This window comes from Capra hircus, chromosome 23, assembly GCF_001704415.2.
Source record: "Capra hircus breed San Clemente chromosome 23, ASM170441v1, whole genome shotgun sequence".
In the NCBI taxonomy this organism is placed as follows: Eukaryota; Metazoa; Chordata; class Mammalia; order Artiodactyla; family Bovidae; genus Capra; species Capra hircus.
Window position 1 is genome coordinate 29,622,861 of NC_030830.1, and position 26,060 is coordinate 29,648,920.

The 26,060-nt window shown below is 44.8% G+C and overlaps 1 protein-coding gene across 1 annotated transcript in view; it reads left to right on the top strand.

The window, feature by feature from the left end:
- Positions 1–26,060, top strand: part of CLIC5 (chloride intracellular channel 5) — a 110,408-nt gene that overhangs the window by 38,648 nt on the left and 45,700 nt on the right. The window contains exons 2-3 of the mRNA XM_018039166.1: positions 20,174–20,283; positions 24,324–24,449. Of these exons, the coding sequence (XP_017894655.1) occupies positions 20,174–20,283; positions 24,324–24,449 (236 nt within the window). The remainder of the gene's footprint in view (positions 1–20,173; positions 20,284–24,323; positions 24,450–26,060) is intronic.

The window sequence follows — 26,060 nt, forward strand, 5'->3', positions numbered from 1 at the left end:
GATTGGGACCCACCAGGCTCCTCCATCCATGGGATTTTCCAGGCAAGAATACTGGAGTGGGTTGCTATTCCCTTCTCCAGGGGACTTTCAGGAAGAAAACTGTGTTTGTTTGGTTAAAAAAAAAACACTTTTGATGTAGTTTTTAAAGCTTCAGCATGTTGGCTTTCTTGTTTTTCTGTACTTCTCTGTGTAAGCTTTCCATGTCCCAAGCGTTGCAGGCAGGCAGGTGGCCTGCTCTACACAGCAATGGGCACCAATGTGGCACCTTCAGAAAGCTGAGGTCACGCCCCCAAGATTTGTTAGGCTTCCATAACTTCACCTCTCAGGAGAGGTTCCAACCTCTGACCAGCACCTGCCCCACTCCAGGCAAAGAGGCAGGGGGCTCTAGGGGAATGAGGCCTGCACGGGATGATACGTTCAGTGACTCTCGGCTCTGCCGGCTCTTGCTGGGCAAGCCACATCATGGAATTTCAATCAATAATTTAAGCCTAGCTCCAGTTTCAGCTGCAAGGTTTGCTTTCAGCTCCAGGCTGCCTTTGTTGTATGCATGCAGGTCCCTCTCCTCTGCTCAGGGTCTGGAAATTTGGCTGAGATTCACTCACATTTCTAGAACCCAGTAGGGCCAGATTCCTAGGTACAAGAGTAGAGTTTTGTTTTGTTTTGTTTGGTAAGAGGAGTTATGGGAAATCTAGGTGTGCAAAAATGTACTTTTTTTAAACCCAAAAAGGAAAGCTGGACATCACTGTTCTAGAGCGTGGACCGTGAAGGTCTTTGCACTGTTGCTGTGCGAGGCCTTTGTACATCCAAAGATTCTGAAGACCAGCCTTCTCCAACACTGGTAGACATGAATCACCTGGAGTTTTTTCTGGAAATGGAGTCTAGGGTTAGGAGGTCTGGGGTAGTTTCTCAGAATCTACATGCCTCCCAAGCTCCCAGAGGAAGCTGATGTTGCTGGTCCGTAGGCCTAACTAACTGTGAGTTAGGCTGCAGACAACCTAGAATTTCCTCCTGTGAAGACAGTTGTTCCCTTGAGGGCCGCTGCTGGAGTTCTGTGGGAAAGACAAGCCATTCTTAATGGGACTCGGTTGAGGGTTGGGTGCACGTTCATTCCCCTGCTGTCGAGCTGTCTGGCGCCGTGAAAGTGAAAGTCACTCAATCATGTCCAGCTCTTTCCTACCCCATGGACTGTAGCCTCTGTCCATGGAACTCTCCAGGCACGAGTGATGGAGTGGGTTGCCATTCCTTTCTCTAGGATATCTTCCCAGCCCAGGGATTGAACCCAGGTCTCCTGCATTGCTGGCAAATTCTTTACCAGCACCGTATTCTAGCTGTAATTTTGTAACTGAATAGGACCCAATGGGACCTTCCCAGGACAGGCCTTCCCTCACATCCTCTGCTTTACCTCCGTGAAGTATCTAGATGGCAGTACTTGAGGCACATTTCCTGAGTTGTCTTGCGGATGTGAAAACACCCTTCCCACCAACAAATGGAAGAGGTTAACTAGTTGATAACCACGACCACATAGCCCCAGGCCTCCTAGAACCTAAGGACTGATAATGTTCACCCTTGTTACACCACTCTGTTACCTCACCATCAGCCAGTTAGAGAAGTGTGCACGAGCTGATCACAGACCCTGCGACAGTCCCTGCCCCCACCTGGCCCTTAAAAGTGCTTTGCTAAAACCCTTAGGGGGTTTAAAACCCTCAGAGCTGTTTAGGGCCTGAGTCACTTCGCCTCCTTGTGCGGCCCTGCAGTAAACCTTTCTCTGCTCCAGACTCCATCGTCTCAGTTTGTTTGGCCTCATTGTACATGGGGCACATGAACTTCCATTAACAATTTCTGGAGAAGGACCAGATGTGGAGTCATAACGTTAGTCTTATTATCCACCTTTTCAGGGCACTTGCATGTACAGTACCTCATTTGATCTTCACAGAGAACTTGAATCAGGTGAGCAGCTGTTATTTTCTCAAGTTACACTTGAGGAAGAGAGACCTTTGAGGCCAGTTCAAGCCACCTTTTATTCCCCTTTGGGTGAAACAACTGAGAGAGGAAATGCCATGCTCAGAGCTAATTCCAGAGCTGCAAATTCGACAAAGCAAGAAAGTCTTGGATAATCACATCCTCTACTCACATCACATTGTTCCTAAGATCTTGTTTCTCTTCAGCCCCACCTTATGTCTCCAAGACTGTGGTCTTTGCAGATAAACTATATTTTTGAACAACTAGAATGTTATATCTGGCCCTGAACTATGTCACGAAACAGAAGAGAAAAATAGTCATTCTACTATGACTTAGTAAAAAGAAATCCTGTTAAAGAGAGATGTGATAAAAGCCACTTGGGAGAACACAGAGGAAAGTGATGCTTCTTATTTTAGCTTTGGGCTTCCCCTGTTGGTGACTCAACAGTAAAAAATCTGCCTACAATGCAGGAGACGCAGGAGATGCCAGTTCGATCCTTGGGTCAGGAAGATCCTCTGGAGAAGGGCACGGCAAGCTATTCCAGTATTCTTTCTGGGAAAACCCCATGGACAAAGAAGTCTGATGGGCTACAGTCCAAAGGATTTCAAAGAGTCGGACCTGACTGAAGTGACTGAGCACATTTTAACTTTGCCCTATTTCTTCTACCTCTTCATCAAAAAGTTATTTGAAGGGGTTGATTCTAAACATTAGATAAGATCCAGCAGTCTATCTGCTGTAAATGGTTGCAGGCCATTGCTTAGCATCATCTAGTCTAAACATAGCCCAACAATAGCAGGTTTCCTTCCTTAGATAGGTTTTACAAGTAAAGGGAAGCTATTGTAACTTTAGCTTGTCTTGGCTTATAATGAATATTGGGGGTTGGGGTGTGGAGGACATGGCATTACTACAATTTTTAACACACAGGTACAACAGTTCTATGCGATACCTTCAAATTAAATGGAAATACAAATGATATGCTTTGGTGACTGTCTACAGTGACATAAAAGGTCCATGGATTGAGTGATCTCTGTTAGAGCTGAAAATGCTTCTTCACGTCCAGATGGCTGATTTGAAAGAGTGTCTCTGTGGATCTTAGTTGTTGTTGTTGTTGTTCAGTTGCTAAGTTGTGTCTGACTCTTAGTGACCCCATGGACTGTGGCACTCCAGGCTTCCCTATCTTTCACCATCTCCTGGAGTTTGCTCAAACTCATGTCCATTGAGTCGGTGATGCCATCCAGCCATCTCATTCTGTTGCCCTCTTCTCCTTTTGTCCACAATCTTTCCTAGAATCAGGGCCTTTTCCAATAAGTCAGGTCTCAGTGTTAGGATGCAGAAGCCAAAAACTGGGGTTTTGTGGTACTTGTGGACTTGAGTACTAAGAAGCATCACACCCAATTCTGAGATGTACAAAAAAGATCCAGTAAAGGAGAAGAAAAACGTCTGTAAAGAGAAGAAAAGCTTCTGCACCTCACTTATTTCAGAGTTATTTGGGAGCAGTTTTGTATCTTTATGATGGCCACTATCAATATTTTCTCCTAGGCACGTAGTGGAGAATTTGCATTACAGTTCTTCACAAGCAAAGGTCATTTATAATTTCTTGGTGCCCAATTAATACTGCTGAACAAGTGAGCATGGAGAGAAACAAAGAATTCAGGACTAGACATTGTCCAGTTATCCCTTCAGCTAATGGGCGAGGTTGCAGAAGGTGACACCAAGGCAATGACGTTCTCAAAAGCATATTACCCTGCAGAGCATCTGGCACCAGCCCAGGGATTCTTGTGACTCCCATTGGCCAGGCAGCAGGTAGGATGGGCAATCTGTCTGTTGTAGCTAGAATCTGTGATGGAAAATATGATGGGTCTTGGAATGGTTCCCTTTTAGGGGAGAAATGCAGACCCCCATCTCAGATTGTGGCTTCCTGGGTGATGACTTGGACTCTTGTGTGTGTGGTATAATTACTGGGGTCAATTTGTTTTTTTATGGAAGTACAATAAATAGAACATTTCCTGTCTTAGGCTGCCATTTGGAAAAGCTTTTCATTTCCCCTTTGGGCCTCAGGGATTACAAAAGACAGACTTCTTTTCAATTATAGCTTGGCCTGAGCTTGAACGTGTAGCTCTGCCATCAGCGAGCTCAGATGGACGATTTTCAAGGCAGGGAAAATGGAATGAGGTCTCCTCGATGCAAAACCTGGCTCGGTTTCTGTGTCTGTAGCTGGAAGGCTGTTTATAAACTGCCCTCCGCCCTGCTTTGAAGCAGGAAATACAATCATCTAGAATGACAGTCTTTACAATAAGTTCTGCGGGAGCTGGGAGCTTATGGGACAGAAGGTACTTGGTAAATAGAACGTTTTTCTCCAGCATGGTGGCAGAGAAGACCCTCCATCTGGGGCCATCGCTCCTTCCTGCTTCCGCTCCACCCAGGTTCTATGATTCTTGCACTCCGCATATGACCAGGGCATCGTCTCTTGAACTTTTGCTACCTCCATGTGGGACAGGGTCTTGTTCAGCACTGCCCTGCCAGACCCAGCACCCAAGAGGCCCCCAGTGAAGATGCTGGTCCCGCTCCCCACATGGCCAGGTGACTGCACTTGCTTGGAGATGGAGCTAAAGCCTCCTACGTGGCCAGGAAAGCTGGGAAAGCCAGACATGGGACTTGATGGAATCCTGTGTTGCAGAAGAAGTGAAGTTTCCAGCCACTGTTGGCTAGAGGATGGTAGAGAATAGTGCCTGGGGAGAGGAAGGTAGCTGAGCACGTCTGATCATGGGAGAGCTTCCCCCGAGAGGCAGGATTTCTGGACCTAGTCAGAGTGCTGTCACCTTCAGGGAGGACCTACCTGCAGAGCTCTGTGTGGACGGGCAACTGGGAAGACATCAGTTGGCAATGGAGCTCCTGTTTGTGTCTATGTTGACTTTAGATTCTGCAGACATCCTCATCCAAAATGTGTTCCGCATTCCTTGAATGACTCAAGATGGTGCCCTTCTTCCAGGACAAGGCCTGACGATGGGGAGGGACAGTAGCAGTGGGATGAGGGGGAGAGGGTGGCTCTGATCCTAAGGAGTTTCCAGGTTAGTTAAGCAAACAGGGAGTCAGCAGAGCAGGGAGGGCACCTCAAGTGTCTCCTGAGACTCTGGTTCCCTGCATCTCATGTGGGTTCAGGGAGCTCTTTTGTCAGTTTTCTGTTTTACCATGTTTCTTAGAGGAGTATTGTCTATCCCTAATTTTAAGTACCAACAAGCCAGCCCTGGTTAAACATTAGAATCACTTTGAGAGTTAAAAAAAAGGAAAATCACTTGAGTTCTCCATGTATGCTAAGTCACTTCAGTTCGTGTCTGTGTCTAGCCTGCCAGGCTCCTCTGTCCATGGGATTCTCCAGGCAAGAAGACTGGAGTGGGTTGCCGGACTTGAGTTCTATCCCAGATTAATGAATCAGAATATCTGAGTGTGGGACCTGGTTGTGGCATGATTAAATGAATTTTAGGATAGACTTTTCAAGCTTTATAAATCGTTATTTACTGACATAAAACACTAATTTTGCAAAGAATGTCCCAGAAGGGTCCTGGATTTACATGACCCTGTTTAGTAAATCTCATAATTCAGATTTTATTTTAGTGCCACAAGGCTTTTAACCTGTCTTATTTGAGAGGTTTGGATAGATGAGAGCTCACTGAACCCAACTGAGAGGACTGGTGACAGATTTTGTGATTTCTCTAAGTTTTGTGATATGAAGATGCTCAATTTAAAACCTTCACTCAGGGACTTCCCTGGTGGTCCAGTGATTAAGACTCCATGCTTCCACTGAAGGGGGCCCTGATTCAGTCCCCATGCCACGCAGCATGGCCAAATAAATAAGTAAATAATATTTTTAAAAGATAATTGGCAAAATAATTGAAATTTAAAACTAATTTTTTAAAAAACCAACATGCAGACAACCAGAGCGGAGGGCAGGATGCGGAACAGTGACAGAATCTCTATTGTCACAGGATTCCAAACAGTATTCTTTTTGTCAGAGAATCAGTATTGAGATATACCCTCGTTCTGTATGACGATTATAGGTATTGTGGGCTCATTCCATGAATGAAGGGGGAATGGATGCATGATCAAAAGCTGGAACTAATTCCTAGACCATCTTGAATAATAATTTAAAAAATGTCAAGGGAGGAAAGCAAAACTTTGACAGTGGGCTAATTAAGTTGAAGGCATGTTTCCTCCATTAGGACTGGTATCCTCTGGAGGAGGCTTAAGTGAGAAGACGTCGTCTTCAAATTAAACCCATGTGGAAAGGAGTTCTGTTTATTTGAGACTGTGGATTTGTATTGCTCTCTGGTTTTCTGTGCTGTGGTGCATTTCTGAGGTGGAAGAATTCCAGTGTTAAGATCTCCTGATCCAAGCACGGAGAGCCGTAATCAGGCCTAAAGAATAGCATAAGGGTTCCATAAATATTTGTGGCCAAGATTCCCGGATATTCAGAGAACACAAGGGCTTCCACTGGGCTTCAACAGAAAACTCCCAGAAATCTGTCACAGACCTGATCCCTCAGCTTCATCCATCCATCTTCCTGGAGTTACAAACCTTTGAGTCTGGTTCCTGAGCTACTTGAATACATTGTTTGGTGGTGGAACATTGCTGTGCATTTGTCCATGATTGTACCAACAGCTAACTAAATACGAATCACCTTCTGTTTTCCCCTTCATGGTCAATGTGATCCTTCCCTGGCTTAGGAATACTCATCTCCAGCCAATGGACAGTGGCCATAGTTCTTCCTGTGTTTGCTTTCTCCATTGAATGTATCGCTCCACACCCAAAACCCTGGACACGGAGGTATTGTTGAGTTTTTGTGGCATCAAAGAGAGATCTCCTGACTCTTTACTAAGGCATAGTGTTTCACAAATAGCGATGTTTGATAAGCTCTTCCTAAATGTTTGTCTTCTGTGCTCATGACAATAGCAAACATCATGTTTTATACATATTGTCATTGAGTCATGAAACAGCCCTGCAAGGTAGATGTTTCTTGCCCCCAGTTTGTACAGAAGGAACCTGAGGGTAAGCGTGTATGTGAGTTATCTGCTGGATAATAAGCCACCCTAATTCAGTGCCTTTAAACAATGAAAGCATTTATTTTGTTCATGAACTTGCAGTTTGGCCTGGGCTTGGTGGGAATGACCCACTGGTTGTCATTTGGGACAGTTCAAAGCCTGGGAACTAGAACTGTCTGAAATCTCACTCATTCACGTGTTTGGTGGTTGAGGGCACTTGTCAGCTGAAAACTTAGCTGGGGATGTCAGCCGGAACACTCCATGGTGCCTCTTCATGGGCTCTGGGCTTCCTCACAACATGGGGGCTGAGTTCCCAAAGAAGACACAGAGAGCCAAGCAGAGTGTGTGTCGCCTTTAATGACCCAGTCTCAGAAGTCACATACTGTGACATTCTTCTTTTCATCTAAGCTGGCACAAAAGTCCACCCAATTTCAAGAAGGAAAATACAGACTTTTCCACTGGAGAGCCCATGGGACTGAAAATTGTACTATAGCCACTTTGGAAAAATAAAATCTGCCACAGTAGCTGTTTGATGTCAGGGCTGGAATCTGAACCCAGATCTGCCCAGCTCTACAACCAACCCTTCACCCTGCACTACAAAACTCTGTGAAGTTAAGGACACAAGCCTGCCTCCAGGGAAGTAGAATGTAGTTGTGTTAAATATTACACCCGGGGTCAATGTAGCAGAAAGAGTCAAACTCAGAAACAGAGGATTTGGACTTTGGGACCTTCTAAGGCTTGGTGTAGGTTTATGATATGAATGAGAATTGTTCTGTCTTCTGAAGCATGCTGGAGTCACTTGGAAGACTTATCAGGGCAATCAAGCTTGCATTTCTTTTTTTTTTTTTTTAAATTTTTATTGGAGTATAGTTGCTTTACAATGTTGTATTAGTTTCTACTGTACAACAAAGTGAACCAGCTATATATATACATATATCTCCACTGTTTTTTTAGATTTCCTTTCCATCAAACTTAGATTTCCTGGGTTCCTAGGGTTTCATAAAATGAGAGCCCCAAATAAATCAAGTCACCAAGTTACATCCATGTTAGTTGAAGGCTTAGCAGTTAGATTATTGGAAGGACAGATCATTTGATATTAAAAAACAATAATAAGAATATTATTAAATGCTTACTAATTAGTGAGTCTGATTTACTAATAAGAAAAGCTCAGGTATCTAATAACTGGGGAACTATTTAATTGAAATGAGGTGAATTCTATGGTAATATGTTAACAATGGACTGAGACAGGACAAGAGACAGAAGTAACAAGGAAGGATTAAACCAAGCAAGCTCTGCAGCATTTCAACATTCTTCCTTTTCTTTCCTTTTCCTTTTTTAAAAGTTCAGAGTAAACTGTATGTTTATGGGCCTAAAAGCCAGAGTTCTTGCTGTCTCGGGGAGGATAATCATGTTCTCAGGACTAGATGAGTTCTCAAAAGTGTACAAATGTAGTACACTTTTGATGTAGGGGATGAACTCTTAGCTGAGAGGGCAAAAGTTAGCAAGAGGAGGGTGTCAGCAAAGGAACAGAAGAGTCACGTGTAGGACCGGCTGTCAACTTGTGGGGCCACTGCAACGTGAAGGGGTGGCATCCTTCGTTCAAAATGATTAAAAGGATTTCGAGACAGCAACCACAGAGTTAAGCCAAGTGTGGGGCTCTTCTGAGTGCAGGGTCTCACGCACCTTTACCAACAGCAGGTGACAAGGCGGGTGGCAGAGGGCTGAGTTTTAAGAGGAGGAGATAGACAACAGTTCTAGTGACGAGAATTGTCAAGTAGGGCTAAGACAGAGAGGCAAGAAGGAAGGGACGCATGGAGAGAGGAACGGAAAGAGGAAGGGAAGGAGGTCGGAAGGAGGGGAGGAAACACGGGAAGGAGGGAGAGTGCTTAGTCCCAGAAAGCGACTGAAGGAGACCTGTTTTATAGGAAGGTGTTAAAGGACTTCCCTGGTGGTCCAGAGGTTAAGATTCCACTCTCCCAGTGCAGCTGGTCCAGGTTTGATCCCTGGTCAGGAAACTAGAGCCTGCATGCTGCAGCTCAAACCTGATGCAGCCACATACATTTTTAAAAAAGAAAAGAGGATGTTAAGTGGAAGCAGGACTGGCAAGAATTTTGAGAAACCACGTCACTTGTACGAACAGTTTGGACATGAAACAATAGGAAGGAAAACACATAGAAATGGAAAGAAGGGGCTGGAAAAAGGGGGCATTGGCGTGGTGTTGGGCTGGAGGGGGCGGTTCTTTCTTGGAGGGTGTGTGGACAAACAGGAGGGTGAGTACAGGCTCTGTGCAGAAACCATAAAGCTAAGGGCAGGCTGAAGGTCGCTCCCAAGAGGCCTTGAGCCCAGTAATATTACTCAGCTCCTTGAATTATAGGCAGCCTTGGGCCCAAAGCCATTATCAGAACAAGCTGGTAACTCAGGTTCAGGGTATCTCTGGACCCTGCTCTCTTAGTCAGGCACTTGAGCCAAGTAGCCTTCTGGGCATGGAGCCTACAAGTTCCTTTGGGAGGGGATATTTACATAACTATGCTCAGCTGTTTATAAAAACCATCTGGTGAGCTAAGGTGTTGATGACACATACTAAATTGATGGGTTACCTGTCTCAAGTAATATTTTTAAATTCACCTGTTGTGATGTTTAATTTGCATGTGTCATTTGGCTAGGCTCTCATGCCCAGGTATTTGGGCAAATATTATGCTGACTGCTTCCAGGCAGATTTTTTTTTTTTTTTTTTTGATAAGATGCACATTTAAATGAGTAGACTTTGAGTAAAGCAGATGACCTTCTATCTTGTGTGCGGGCCTCATCCAGTCAGTAGAAGTCCTTAATAGAAATATGGCTGACAATGTCTGAAGAAGAGCGAATTCTGCCAACAGGTTGTCTTTGAACTTGAACTGTGACTTTTCCCTAAGTCTCCAACTTGATGACATAGCCCATAAGGTTTTAGACTCACCTTCTTCCACAATCAGATGGAGACAATCCTATCTCTATCTCTATCTTTAGCTCTGCCGCTGCCGCCGCTGCTGCTAAGTCGCTTCAGTCGTGTCCAACTCTGTGCGACCCCATAGATGGCAGCCCACCAGGCTCCCCGTCCCTGGGATTCTCCAGGCAAGAACACTGGAGTGGGTTACCATTTCCTTCTCCAATGCATGAAAGTGAAAAGTGAAAGTGAAGTCGCTCAGTCGTGTCCGACTCTTCGCGACCCCATGGACTGCAGCCTACCAGGCTCCTCTGTCCATGGGATTTTCCAGGCAAGAGCACTGGAGTGGGGTGCCACTGCCTTCTCCTATCCACACAAAAATCCTGTTGGTTCTATTTCTCTGCAGAACTCTGACCAATACACCTGAAATTCTTCATATGACATTGTACAGGCAGCCTTCTGCGTAGAGCTTATTCAGCCTTTGTAATCAACTTCAGATAAAGGCTGACAGTCTCTGAAGCCTCAAATGTATACTTATTACCTGTTTAGGAGATCAAACCAATCAATCCTAAAGGAAATCAACCTTGACTATTTCTTGGAAGGACAGATTCTGAAGCTGAAGCTCCAATACTTTGGCCACCCGATGTGAAGAGATGACTCATTGGAAAAGGCCCTGATGCTGGGAAAGATTGAGGGCAGGAGGAGAAGGGGACAACAGAGAATGAGATGGCTGGATGTCATCACCAACTCAAGGACATGAGTTTGAGCAAATTCTGAGAGATACTGAAGGACAGGGAAGCCTGGCGTGATGTAGTCCATGCGGTTGCAAAGAGTCAGACATGACTTAGTGACTAAACCCAGAACAACAATTGAATGAAAAATGCCTAGAGTGACCCCAGTGAGTTATGCCTTATGTGACGGCTGAGAAAAAGAATGTTGTTTCTTTAAGGGTAGAACTTACCTTCTTCAAGTGGACCACAAATCACCAAGTCTCATCTCTATTCATGAGAGACTGACCAACCAAATGATTGGAACGACAGATCATTTGGTATTAAAAAGATGATCACACTAAGCCATATCATCTGACTTACATGAAGAAAGTGGGCAGATCCAAATACTATAGAGAGTAAATACTATAAAGAAAAATTCTTTCTCTTCCATTTGATATGAATCATTTTAATGCTATATAGATGGATTGTTTTATCAAAAGAAAGTCCTCTTCTTGTCGTCTTTGTCACTTCAACATTCTTTCCTGTAAGAGAATAACTAGCCTAGGGAAAAGTTAGGCATCAAGAATTATATCCCCAGGAGTTCCCTGGTAGCCTAGTGATTAGGATTCCAGGCTTTTATTGCTGTGGCCTGGGTTCAATCCCTGGTCAAGGAACTGAGATCTTGCAAATCGAATGGCACAGCAAAAAAAATTATATCCTTGATTCTGCCATGGGCCCAGGCTGTGCAACCATGGGCAAGACATCTAGCCATTCTGGGCCTATTTCCTTACTACTAAAAAGAAAGAGCTAGATCATATTGTGTCTGAAGTCAACTCCATCCCGACTGCTGTAGAATTTTTATCTGAAACTTGAAAAGAATGTTTAACCACTGAAGTCCTGAGGGACAGATTTCATAGGCTAAAGCAACAGAAAGTTGAAGTGTGACATTTAATTTCTTTGGAGAAAATTCAGGCTTCTTTCTTGACCTCATTTAGAACTTAATTTTGTGGGATTTTCTTTTTAAGGAATAGTTAAATAGCCTAAAAATCTTCCAATTTGAGCTATCAAACATTTAAGCCTCTGTTGTAGTCTGGGTCCAATCAGAAGAGAGAAGCCACACATTGGTTTTAGCGGGAGAAGTGTAACATAAAGCGATAATTAATTATGATACCAGAGTAACCATTACATATAAGGACAGTCTATATGGTATACTCTAGAGCTGAAGGAGAATAGCCAAGGGGTGGCAGACTTGGAAGGGGTGCAAATCTCACTGGAGAAGATGTGGTCAGGCCCGCAGAAAGCATTGAAGTTCACTCTTCTGGCGAGGCCAGAGCTGTTTTGGAATTGCTAGTCAAGCAATGGGCCACCCTCCTGCGTTCAAGAGGAAAGCAGATGATCAGCGCTGGGAGCCTAGGTGAGCAGAAGGATCCAGGGACTGGTGGGTACAGGGGACCCTCAGGCCACACGGGGCTTGCTGAGTGAGTAGCAGATCTATGAGGCCACCTAGACCACAGGCAGGCTGTATGCAGGTGACATGGGGCCTTTCACTTCTGTGTTCAGAGGGCTGCAGAAAGGTTATCAGCAGGTGAGCCTGCAGAGGCCAGAGGGATCACTTTTTTTGGCTTGAGGCTGGAGACCTGACCCCCCAGCTCACACCAGAGCATCAGGAGAGCCCCTTCTTTCTGCAGGGTCCCTTCCATGCTCTCTCCTGGGAAACCCTACCTCCATGTTCACTTTAGAAGTGCTGAAAGGAATTCCCACCGTTTCTCACCCAACATTTATTGAAGGGTGCCTTTGGAGCTGGGAAACAATAACTTGATAAGTGACATGACATCTGTCCAGCTTAAATGGCATCTCTCCTCATCCTGCTATTTCTTTTGGGGTCCTCTCTGAATCATTCTTCTCTCTCCTGGATCTTGGTGCCCGCAAATGACTTTTGGGCAATTCTCAGCTTCCCTTTATTGTCTGGAGACGAAGCTCTATGTACCTTGGTTTGTTTGTGGAGTGTCTGTTGTTCACTGACTCCTGGGTTCCTGAGGTCCTTTCAGAGATCCTGGGAGTTCACACTATTTTCAAAGTCATCATTTCTCCCTCAGGTTGCTATTTTGTGGGTAAAATTTACTGGGGTTTTAGTGCAAATAAAGGAAGTGGTATAGAGTTGTCATACACGAAGAGAAAAAAAAAAAGAGCTGATCTCATTTATGAATGATTTTGACGAAGCTGTTAGTTATCTAATGTAATTAAAATCTCAGCCCGTGAGTACGTATCTTTTAAACATTCTGGTGGATTAAATGGGAAATGCATATTTAGCTCTTTGGCCGCATTGCCAAGCACAGTGATTGTCTCAGGAGAACTGCTTGTGCAATTGAGCTGACCAGTAGCTTCTCTCACAGAACAGTTTTTAGCTGAAAGGCAACCAGCAGACAAACCATGGTTTTTCCAGACATTTCCTGGAAAATGAAGGAAATGAGCTTGTCATTTCAAGACTAACAGCTGGCGGTATCCATTGCCAATAATAAAAGACAAACTTTGAAGAGAAAATGAGAATATTGGAAAATAGGTATTTGCCACTAGGAATTTGACAGCTTCTCCTTGCTTAAAATTTTCTGATGATCTTGGTGGTGATATTACTGAATGAGATATTTTGCTACCATATGAGAAACTGTATGACCATTTGGAAGATTCAAGTCTGTGAAATGTTATTTTCAAAATGATGAATTTGTGATATGACAAAACCATTCATAAGTAAAACATCCATTCAAAGTGCGAGATAGATGGATTTTTTTTTCTTTTTAGTCGAATGGAAGAATTTCATTGATAGGGTTTCAAATTCCACCTATCAACCAACTTTTAAGAAACTACCACTTGTTGAGTTTCGGTATGGTATAAAAGAAAAATACTTGCAATTATCTGAAATTATCTGAAAAGGCTATTAAATTACTCCTTCCTTTTCCAACTATGTATCTGGGTAAGGCCAGATTTTTTTCATAGACTCCAAACAAATAGGAAAATACGGAATGCAGAAGCTGACTTCTCTGAAGTCAGTCAAAGATTCTATAAAACTATAACAATGCCACTCTTCTTACTAAATTTTTTCTAAATATATGGTTTCTTTATATTAAAATATGCTGTTTCTGTTAACATGTAATATATTTGTCATTATTGTTATATTTTGATGAATGAGGAAATAAATATGTTTTAGCTTTAATTATAATACAGTAAATATCAATAGCTATAACCCACATGAACAAAAGCTCTTTAGTATCCTCAACAATCTTAAAAGGCACGAAAGGATTCTGAAACCAAAAGAGTTGGAAAACGGCTGTCTTAAGCTGATAATTTTCCATTAGCTGCTTGATTTTAGAAAATTGCTGAAAGTTATGAGTGCAGAGATTGAGACTTAAGGTCACAGGGCGAATCAGAGGCAGAGGTGGGTCTAGTACCATAGTCTTCTGCTATAATGCCTTCAGCAACCCAAGTTTCTTTCTCAGGATGCTCTTTCGAGGGCCAACATCAAAATTTTGAGATACTCAAGTCATAAAAATGGAGCAATGTCATCCTTCCCTCCACATGCATGCTTTCTAACAGGAACTCAGTTTTAGGTACCTGGGCTTGTTGCTGCTGAAGGCAATGTAAATAAAACATTAGCCAAGCTTACCATATAGCATGAGAGACTACGTCATAGCATATAATATGACTTAGTTGGCACACAACATATAATGTATAATCATACAACCTATATCATTGCATCCTGCCATTACTATTATATGTACTATTACATAGTGTATAATGGTTTATGTTTTAAAAAAATATTTATTTTTATTTGTTTGACTGCACTGGGTCTTGGTTGCGGCACGCTTCTGTCTTCTTTATGGCATGCAGGATCTTTAGTTGTGCAATGTGGGATCTAGTTCCCTGATCAGGGATTGAACCCAGGCCTCCTGCATTAACAGTGCTGAGTCTTAGCCACTGGGGTACAAAGTTTATGTGTTTATGTGTTATTACAGCTTAGATGATATAGAATGTATTAATAATACAGTATAATATAGCAAAGTATAGTATAGCATATACATGTTCTAGTAAATAAATTTACTATACCTAGGGAAGAGACTGGAGAAGGCAATGGCACCCCACTCCAGTACTCTCGCCTGGAAAACCCCATGGGCGGAGGAGCCTGGTAGGCTGCAGTCCATGGGGTCGCTAGGAGTCGGACACGACTGAGCGACTTCGCTTTGACTTTTCACTTTCATGCATTGGAGAAGGAAATGGCAACCCACTCCAGTATTCTTGCCTAGAGAATCCTAGGGATGGGGGAACCTGGTGGGCTGCTGTCTATGGGGTCGCACAGAGTCAGACATGACCAAAGCGACTTAGCAGCAGCAGCAGCAGCAGCAGGGAAGAGACAGTACTTTGGGGTCAGAGCTGGCTGGCAGTTGTGTGCACGTGAGGCCCGTGGAAAAGTGGAATGATGAACTTGGGGAGTTTGCCAGCCGCTGTACATCATTCTCCTTTGACCCCACTGTTGGCATTCGTTTCCTAGTGCTGCCAAAGTAAATGACCATAAACTGGGCGGCTTATAGCAACAGAAATGTATTCTCTCACAGTTCTGGAGGCTGGCAGTTTGCAATCAAGTTGGCAGCAGGGCCATGCTCTCTCTGAAGTCTCTAGAGAAGACCTCGCCCTAATCTCCTCCAGCTTCTGGGGTCTGCGGACCATCCTTGGTGTCCTTGGTTTGCCGATATATCTATCCATCCAATCTCTGCCTCCGTCTCAATACGACATTTTTGTCTGTGCACAAATGTTTAGGGCCCACTTGAATCCAACATGACCTCATCTTGACTCAATTTTATCTGTAAAATTTTGCTTCCAATAAGATCACACTCACAGGTTCTGCGTGGACATGAATTTGGGAGGGAATGTTATTCAACCCAATTCACCATGTCTTTGACTACCCCACCCCCCATTGCTCAGAGCCTCTTTGGACCACAGTCCATCTGGATTTTTCCTCCTACCTTCCAGGGCCTGGGGTCCCCCTGAATCCCCCGAAGTTCTTGGTTGATGTTTCAAGTGGCTGCCACAAGCATACCACATTTAACCCATGAGTTTATCAAATGGTTTATATGGGGCACAGGACTGGTTAGTTGGGAAGGAGGAAAAGAGGAGAATGAACAATTCAATACTAAAGAAATAATAACCCAATTAAAATATGGGCTAAGGACTTGAATAGATGTTTTTCCCAAAGAAGACATGCAAACATCCAACAAAAAAAGAATTCTCAATATCAGTAATTATGAGAGGAATGCAAATCAAAACCACAATGAGATCTCACCTCAGGATAGCTATTCTAGAAAAAACAAATGACAAGTCTTGGCCAGATTGAAATTAGCACCCTCACACACTGTTGGTGAAAATACTAAGTGGAGCAGTGACTATGGAAAACAGTGTCGTGGATCCTCAAAAAAATAAAAAATAGAACTACCATATGACCCAGCAATCCGACTTCTGGGGAGTCAGCTAAAATAACAAATCAGAATCTGAAAGAGATATTAGCACTCCTGTGTTCATTATGACTGCATGTCCTAAGTTGCTTCAGTTGTGTCCAACTATTTGTGGCCCTATGGATAGTAGTCCGCCAGGCTCCTCTGTCCATGGGATTCTCCAGGCAGGAATACTGGAGTGGGTTGCCATACCCTCCTCCAGGGGATCTTCCTGACCTAGGACTCAAACCCATGTCTCTTATATCTTTTGCATTGGCAGGGGGGTTCTTTACCACTAGCACTACCTGGGAAGCCCTGTGTTCATTATAGCACTATTTAAATAGCCAAGATATGAAAATGGCCAAATGTTCATTGATAGATGAATGGATAAAAAAACTGATGTATACACACAGTGGAATATTATGCAGACTTAAAAAAGAAGGAAATTCTAAAATATGTAACAACATGGATGAATCTCAAGGACATGATGGTGAAAGAATTAAACTGATCACAGAAAGACAATACTGCATGATCCCACTCATATGAAGTAACTAAAATAGCGACTGAACTGAACTGAAAGATAGCGAAAGTCAATATCAAAAAGTGGAAAGGTGGTTGCCAGGGGCAAGGAGAGAGGAGAGTGGGGAGTTCCTAATACAGAAATACAGTTTCGTTTGAGCAAAGTGAGTAAGCGCTGGAGAGCCGACAATACTGCCTTGGACAGTGAAACATGTCTTAAGAGGGTAGATTTCATGTTAATTGTTCCCAGCACAAGAAAACGGAAGGGAAGGGACTGTGAAACTGCAAGAGAGATGCAGAGACAATAAGACAGACCCCTGGTGTCGTGTTTCTCTTGGCCTTTTGGCAATTTTTGTTTACCACATCGAGAATCCTAACAAGACAAGAGTGGACATGGGGAACGGTGACTGCCACCAGCCTCTACAGCCCACAGAGCTGTGGCATATGGGCTGCAGTCTGGGAAGCATCCAGACATCCCCAGTGCCCTCACCTCCTGCTCCATGACTTTGGGTGGCCATGCTACCTGTCTGGGCTGGGTCCTCAGGATGGAGTCTGCGCATGGCAGTTAAGAACTCTGGGTCTGGAACCAGATTGCCTGAGTTCATCCCAGGGGCTCTCAGGCCAGTGATGTCCGCTCTCTGTAATTTCCCCTCAGCTCCCACGTCTGTGAAAGGATGACAGTATCTCACTACCCAGGTTTCACATGAGGAATAAATGCATTAATAATGTTATGTAAAGCAGCAGTTGCTTGGCAGTCTAGTGGTTAAGACTCTGTGCCTCCAATCCAGGGGCTTCAGGTTCAATCCCTGGTGGGGGAACTAATCCCACATGCCAGGTGATGTGACCAAAAATAAATAAGTAAGAATAAAAGATTTGAATTGAACAGAGAGCTTGTTATTCATGATAATGCAATTAACTAAAAAGCAGCATATGGAAAGCACTTAGAACAATGCCTGACAATATTGATATTCATTGGTATTATTAACATTATTATATGAATTTTGCGCCCAGCTAATAAGAATGCCAATATTTCTGTAGTTCCTACTTCGAGTATGTTATGAGTATCCCCACTCCCACCCTCACCACCAGAGGTAAAGACAGATAAGAGTGTGTGGCTTTTGTTTTTGAATTCTCGGCTTGTCACTTACATCATAACTGACCCTGGGGAAAAATTCCTTTGTCAGGATGTATTAAGGGACCAAGAACCTGTCAAAAGGGTGCTTCTTGAGAAAGATACTTTTAGGAACTGATGTCATCAACCCAAGTTTTGCACCAGTCATTATTAAATCCATAGTTGCCTGTCTGAGTGTGGCTTTATCAGTAACGTTAGCCCTGTGGTCAGGGTGGCGCCTGCCCTATGCCCTCCGCCTTTCTGATTTTCTATAACCAAGCCTGTGGTGTCTGAAACACTCAGAGTGGATCTGTTTCCAGCACCAAGGAAAGTGAGACCTGAATAAGGATGGAGTTCCAGGTAGAGTTAAGAGAAAGGTGAAATAACTGTAATTTCATAGCAATTACCTACAAGCAACACCAGCAAAGGCACCAGTTTTCCATTATAAACCTGAATCTCTGCTGGGAGTGATGGGCCAGGTAGAAATAAGCACACACTGAGGCTCTCCTGTATGAAAGAAGACATCCGCACCCCTCCCCACCCCAAGCCCACAGCAAAAAAAGCTGCAGGGGAAAAATAATGTGCTGAGCTTGGAGGGCAGTTTTTTCTCCTTCTCTTTCAAAAAAAGGAAGAAAGAAAAGAAGTCTTGGTAAGCCCCCATTCCAGAATGTTGGTGGGATTGTTGTCAGCTTTTCAAGCCAGGCTATGGGCCTTTCCTCCAGGGATCCTCCTTGTGATTGGAGCCTGGTCCTGATGAGGCCACAGTTGCCAGGGTAGCCAAGGACAAACTAGAGTGAGTGGGTGGGACTTCCCTGGCGGTCAAGAAGTTAAGGCTGAGCTTCCACTGCAGGAGGCACAGGTTCGATCCCTGGTCAGGGAACTAAGATCCCAGTACAAACAAAGACATCTGCAAACAAAACAAAAAAAAACCACCTTAAAACAACAACAACAACAACAAAAACTAGAGTGATTGGGTGATTTCTCCCTCCAAGTACCATTTTGGGGCCAGTAAACCAGGCTCCTTTGTCCATGGAATTCTCCAGGCAAGAATACTGGAGTGGGTTGTCATTTCCTTCTCCAGGAGATTGTCTCAACCCAGGAACTGAACCCAGGTCTCCTGCATCGCAGGTGGATTTTTTACCATCTGTGCCACCAGAGAAGCCTCAGAGTTAGTAGGTGATTTCTCCCTCCAGGTACCATTTTGGAGCCAATAAACCACTCAGTGGAAATAAATCACACAGAAATCAGTTCTTCAACCTTTTTCTTCCTGTGTTTGCTGAAAATATACTCTATAAAATTCACATCTCTGCAGCCCACTCAGAGGTAAAAGTGGACTTGCCTTTCAGAGAAAAAAAATTCTGTTTTGAGGCGGGTACTGAGAAGGGGAAAGTTGGGGAGCAGGAGTGTGCAGGTCCTCAATAATGCTGTCTGCTGTGATTATCTGTGTGTACCTGTCTCATGCCCTGGTCCACACCTAGGAGGGTCCTAAGCGCCTGAGTAAATGCTGTTTTGAATCCCCTGTGTATGCTTTGCACATGATCACTATGTATTCACTGTTCAAAAGAATAATTTAACAAATGAATAGGTTATTGACACAAGGTCAAGTAGTAGTCAGAACTAAGTGGGACATTGATTAAAGTCTTGAGCCTGCAGATTAGATAGAAAGAGGTCAAAATCTGAGGATCTGTACTCTTGACGTCCTCATGAAGCAAGGACTAAAGGGTAGAGGATAAGCGATAGAGGAATATACTTTGGTGAGGTTATTGATATAACCGAAGGAAAGCATTTCAGATGGTTAGAACTGTCCTCAGAATGGACTGGTTTGAGAGATATAAACTGCTGGTGAGCGGAGCTATTCAAGCATAGACAAGATGATTACTCAGGAGTATAGAAGTTGGTCCAGCATTCTTGGTGTCAGATTATGTGATATTAAGGGGTTTCCTGGTGGCTCAGATGGTAAAGAATCTGCCTGCATTGTGGAAGACCCGGGTTCAATCCCTGGATCGAGAAGATCCTTCAGAGAAGGGAATGGCAACCCACTCCAGTATTCTTGCCTGGAGAATTCCATGGACAGAGCAGCCTGGCAGGCTACAGTCCAGGAGGTCTCAGAGTCAGACACGACTGAGCAACTAACACTTTCACAACACTTTCCCTGTGATGTTAAAGGTCTCTTTTTCTCAATGGTTTCAGAAACTTATGGGTCTGCATAATCACCATGCTGGAAACTCACATTCAGTTCCACAGAGTTTATTGAGCCCTTACTCTCTGCCAAGCGTCACCCTACATTAGGAAGACAATGATAAATAATAAAAGGCAGCTTTAAAGGAAGGCTGGAGCATGGACTTAGGTCGCCTCAAACTGGCGTCTAACTGTTAGAATCCTATATGCCTTCTTGCTAACGTGCACAAGCCGACTCAGGACTCTCGTGCTTTTCTTTTTAGGCTGGAATCGATGGGGAAAGCATTGGCAACTGTCCCTTCTCTCAGCGTCTCTTTATGATCCTCTGGCTGAAAGGAGTTGTGTTCAATGTCACCACGGTGGATCTGAAAAGGTAAAGGATGGTGCATTCGTGAGCAGTAGGTTTCGCTGCAGGAACAGATGATTGTCCATGAAGGAGGGCGAAAACCTTCTCTTGGTTCCTAGCTGCCTCCTGCTCACACCTCTTGGGCCAGACCCCTAGTTAAAAGGGAGGCTGAGAAAACAAGCATCACCCCTGGGACAGAGCAAGTCCCAATTTGCAAGGAAGAAGGAGGGACTGGGCACTGGGTATTGTGACTGAGTGTCTGGCACAGAGATGGACATGGACATCTGAAAATCCAGAGTGAGCCATTCCCAATGCCCTCGTCCTGGGGAACCCCAGCCAGATACCAGGTGTGAGAGGTTGAGTTTCCAAGGAGCTGAGATCCAGACCATTTCTCCCACTATGTTCCCATCTTTAGAAGTCGTTAGTGTGAAAGCTCTGGATTAGAGACTGGGATGGAGTGTTACTAGTATCCTGCTTCTAAAGTGCAGTTTTAATGACTGTTTAAAATTCTGGCATCGTTCACCACCACGAGCCACGTGCTTTCCTTCTTGCTTCTCTCCTCTCTCCTCTGCTTCCCCTTTAAATGGGGACTGGCTCAGACGCATTCTCCCGGTGTTCATCCTCCTCCTCGGTGAGCTTAGCACACTCTCCCTGCCACCTTCATGTCAGTTATTCTGCACCTAGACCCCTGCTCTCCTCTTGCTGTTTCCACTTGCATTTTCTGATATCACTTTAAAATATCTTTTTTGAAACTTGTACCTTCATTTTCCCTTTGAGTTGAGTCCCCACCACACACACACAAAAAACACCCTGAATTCCTTTGTTCTTTCATTTTTATGGGCACTGAAGCATTTCCAGCTTCCTCCTCTTGCTGCCCTCATTGTCCATCAGTAGCCAAGCATCCTCTCTCCATGATGTTTCTTACTTCCGAGCTCTCTCGTCTATTCTCAAAGCCCATGTTTGGTCCAGGTCCCACCACTGGTAGTTAGACAGTCTCTTTGTTCTTCAAGCTGGTCTTCTTCCATCCGGGTTCTCTCTATCTCTCCTCATCCTTTATATTATCATAAGGATATTCTTCCTAAAACAATCCTTTAGGATATTTTCCCTAAAATAATCCTTTAACCATGTGGAGAGATGGTGTCCAGTTCCCAGGACCAACCCCATCTCCTGGGAAGCCTCCTCCTCCTACCCCACCACTTTCAGGCACATCTATACCTCAGCCTCCCCCAGACTCACCCAGCGTCTCTGGTCCCTGCTGCCCGGCTCCATCAATTTGCATCTCACCAGGTTATGATATCTACAGTCCTGATACTTTACAATTAGCCTTGCTTCCCCATAAAAAAAAAATCACATAAAGGGTGAGTTTTTTTCTTCCTTCTATTCAAGGAAACCTAGACACACAGTTAAATGGCTTGTTTAAGGTGCCCATCTATGGTTGGAGGGGCTATCACCAAAAACCCCATCTCCTCGGTTCAGATACCATGCTCTTCAGGACTCATCAGTTATGAAGTTTGTTTTGTCATTCACGGAAGACCTTGAATCCATCAAGGGCAGGTTGAGATCATGTTGAGATTAAGTTTCTTTGTATCCGTCATAGCAGCTCATTCATTCATTCAGGGGCCCAGCTAACCTTTGACAAATGAATGAACACACCCATGCAATACAGTGTCTGCAAGAGCTGACTTTTGTACAGTTGGGACGATTGGCTTCCTTTAGTGGAGAAGAGGAGGTCTTTGGAGTATCATCTGTTGAACGTGGACTCGTGTTTGGCTGTGGATCAGCCACCCCAGCACTCCTCAGATCCTTACGAGGCTCTTTCCTTTCTGTTATCACATCTGATCCTGCCAACGCCCTTCAAGTAGGCCAGTCAAGTATCAGGACTCTAGTTTTATAGATAAGGGGACTTTCTTACTGAAAAAAAAAAAAAAAAAATATATATATATATATATATATGAATTAAGGAACTTTTAAAATGCTTGATAATAGTGAAGTTTAGCAATTCCCAGCAAAACTAATTTCCTATCCTGGCTCCACCATGAGTTGAGTGTCCTTGAACAAGTTACCCTCTCTTTCCAGAGCCTGCTTCCTTACAGGTGCGATGGGCATAGCAGTGGAGCCTTGTTTCTGTGTGAGGATCTAGGGAGGCAGGCCATGGACCACTTGCATTCACTCACTGTTGTGCTGGCTGGTAGCAAGAACACCACCCGTGTTGGCTCTTCTTAGCATCATCTTGACCTCCAGTCAGAGAAGGAGGACTAATGTATATTAAATGATCCGTAAGTTAGACTTGGCAATAGGTAATTAAGTCCTAACTATATAATTTCATAACTGCTGAAGAGAGTCAACAAAGAGACGGGCCCTGCCCTGACCAGTGTCCCTGGGCAACATAAGCTGGGCTCTAGCAGCCGCAGGCAGTACCTCAGAAGGATGCCAGACTCCAGAGGCTTGTTCTGCTGAGTCTTAGGAAGAAAAAAAAATCATCCTTAATAATTTCGCCAGGGCTTCCCTGGTGGCTCAGTTGGTAAAGAATCTGCCTGCAGAGCAGGAGACCCAGTTTCGATCCCTGGGTCGGGAAGGTCCCCTGAAGGAAGAAATGGCAACCCACTCCAGTATTCTTGCCTAGAGAATCCCCATGGGCAGAGGAGCCTGGCGGGTTGCAGTCCATGAGGTCACAAAGAGTCAGACATAACTGAGCAACTGACACTCTCATAATTTCCAGATCTTTAAGCCACAGAGAGGTCATTGCTGAAATATAAAATCAGTGTGTATTTTTCCCACCCTGCTGGGAACCCAAGCTTCATTGCCTTGTGTGTGTGTGTGTGTGTGTGTGTGTGTGTGTGTGTGTGTATGCAGGCTCAGACATGTCTGACTCTTTGTGATCCGCCTAGACTGTAGCCCTCCAGGCTCCTCTATCCATGGGATTTCCCAGGCAAGAGTTCTGGAGTGGGTTGCCATGTTCTACTCCAGGGGATCTTCCCAACCCAAGGACTGAACCAACATCTCTTGTGTCTCCTACACTGGCAGGCGGATTCCTTACCACTGAGCCACTGGGAAGCCCATCACTGCCTTAGGTGAGCTCTTATGAGCCGCCAGGGAAGCCCTTAGAACACAGGAAGAGAAGGTAAAGAATGGCCTTGCGTTGTCTGAAAGGAGGAACACATATGAAGCAGACACAGGGACTAAGGAAATTAGATTTTAGAAGTGCTTTCAGGGTCAATTGTCTGAGGAGTTCCAAGTGCCCCAGAAGGCAGCTGGAGAGTGTGTGTGTTTGGGCATGGACGCGGGAGGGACACCTTAATAGAGATTCCTGGCTTCCCCTCCCAGGCTGATTACGCCAGGAATGTGTTTCATTACAGACTCCTCTTCCCCCTTGTTTACTCTCTTGGTTCCTCTCTCTACTGTTCCCCGCCTCGCCTGCCTCCCACAAGGAGTGTGCATTCTCAGAGAGAGGGTTTGGGGTGACGCCGATGTCCCAGCCCTGCCCCGGGAAGCTTCCGTCCTGCTCCCTCTGTGCTCCGTGTAGTCTTCTCCCTCTGCAGGTCCACCATCCGTCTGCTGGCCCTTCTCCCCCTTCTTTGCTCTATCCCCACTCCCGCCTTGAATAAGGACCCATGTCAAACACAACGTCACTTCCTTCCTCCTGTGCATATCTTGAAGAACACAGATCATTCTTAGTGGAAAAGCATGACTGAATTCGTGACTATTCAAAGTTCGGGATTCTGCCTAATACATTTTTGTTAAGCGAATAAGTAAAGGATCTTTTGAAAGCAAACCCCAACTTCTGCCCTGGGTATTGGACTCTTGGCTCTAGCTTAGATAGTCACCTGTGATCAGGCTCTGCTTTTTTCACAGTCCATCCTGTCTTGCTCCTATTACTGAATTCTACCAGCCGGATTTCCTGTATCACACCATGTTCATCCAGAACCTCCACCCTTCTCTGCCCTATGTCCCATTCCAAGTCTGTTTTTGCTAACGGGCATATAATGAATGATCCACCCCAGGTCTCCATGTCCATGAAGCGCCCTGGTGTAAGCCACCTCCTGAACCTTGCTCTCTCCTCTCCACAGAAAGCCAGCTGACCTGCACAACCTTGCCCCTGGTACCCATCCACCCTTCCTGACGTTCAACGGGGATGTGAAGACAGACGTCAATAAGATTGAGGAGTTCCTGGAGGAGACTTTGACCCCTGAAAAGTAATGAGCTGCTTCTTTCCAGAGCTAATGACGGGGAGGGTTCCGTGTACTTCTCTAGAACCTGGGAGTAGATTTCCGAAAGAGCCTCATTGACTCAGAGCTCAGGACCCTCTTTGCAAAGAGAGAGTCTCGTACGGCCCTCCTCACCCCCAAAGGGCTGTTTGCCTCCAGCCTGCCCCACAAAGCTCAGCCCCCAAGAGCTGAAGCCCCCTAAACACGTCCTCTCTCCCAGCCCCTCTGCCTGAGTGGGGGCAGAGGCTCCTTCATGGCAGAGCAAGAGCTGAAAGGTCAACGAAGTAAAGTGAAAAGTCAGCCAGCAGAGAGGTAATCCCATGACTTAAAACCACACCAACGTATGAATAAGATCCACAAATCTGACCCCGTCTGGTCGGAACCCATAATTAAACATGAAAAAAAAAAATGGACTGAAAGCAGTTTGACTTCTGAAAACGAGGTCAGTAAGGGGAGAAACCAGAGTGCTGGTTCTGTAGATAAGTTGCTCCTAATGGGAAAGAGGAGAGAAGAGCCCTGAAATCCTAAAAGCTACTGGAAACTAGACGTGTGCATTGTACCTAGATGGAAGTTAGAGATTCAAACAATCACCTTTAGAAAAAAGAAAAACTAGAGCAATAAGAGTATTATTTCATACAGAGGAAGACGTGCAGAAACAATCCTGCAGGCTTGTCCCTGAAAAGCTTTAAGCAAAGGTGTTGTAGAGTCCATTTTCAGGTTCTTTGGGGGATGGGGGAATATAGGGAGAGCAGAGGATGGAAACTCTTAGAAATCAACTAGGAGGAGCCAGTTGGTGACATTCCAGGTCAGACAGACTAGAGGGCTGGGCTCAGGCAGTGACAGTGAGATGGGAGCAGAGGGGCAGGAAGGATGTTAGAACATACTTAGTAGGTGAAATTCTGGCCAGGAGAATTCCACGGACTGTAAAGTCCATGGGGTCACACAGAGTTGGACATGATTGAGCGATTCTCACTTTAATAGGGGAAATAAGTGGACTGACAAGAAAGATGACCATCTTGCATTGGTTTTAAAATTTTATTTTTTACAGATATAGCCCTCACTTGAAACTGAAACTTTCTCTCAGTCGTGTCCTTTGTGACCCCATGGACTATAGCCCGCCAGGCTCCTCGGTCCATGGGATTCTCCAGGCAAGAACACTGGAGTGGGAAGCCATGCCCTCCTCCAGGGCATCTTCCAGACCCAGGGAGCAGACCTGGGTCTCCTCCACTGTGGTCAGATTCTTTACCATCTGAGCCACCAGAACCAGCAATCCCTGGCTTAGAAGGCTAGTGCCTTATCCATGAGGCCACTGGGGCTGCTATAGCCCTCACTTGTTGTGCCCTAGAAGGTAGGTACTGTCAGTATCCTAATTTTACAGCTGGAGAAGCTGAGGCTTGGAGAGGTTAAGTAACACGCCCAAGGTCACACATCTATCAAATCACTGTTAAATTTTAACTCCTCATTGTGATCTCATTAAGCCTCGACCATTTGCACATCCTTCCTAAAAGTGTTTTCTTTGTCATCCACATTGAGGATCTCCGCTAGTGGATCAGATGGTAAGGAATCTGCCTGCAATGCAGGAGACCTGGGTTCAATCCC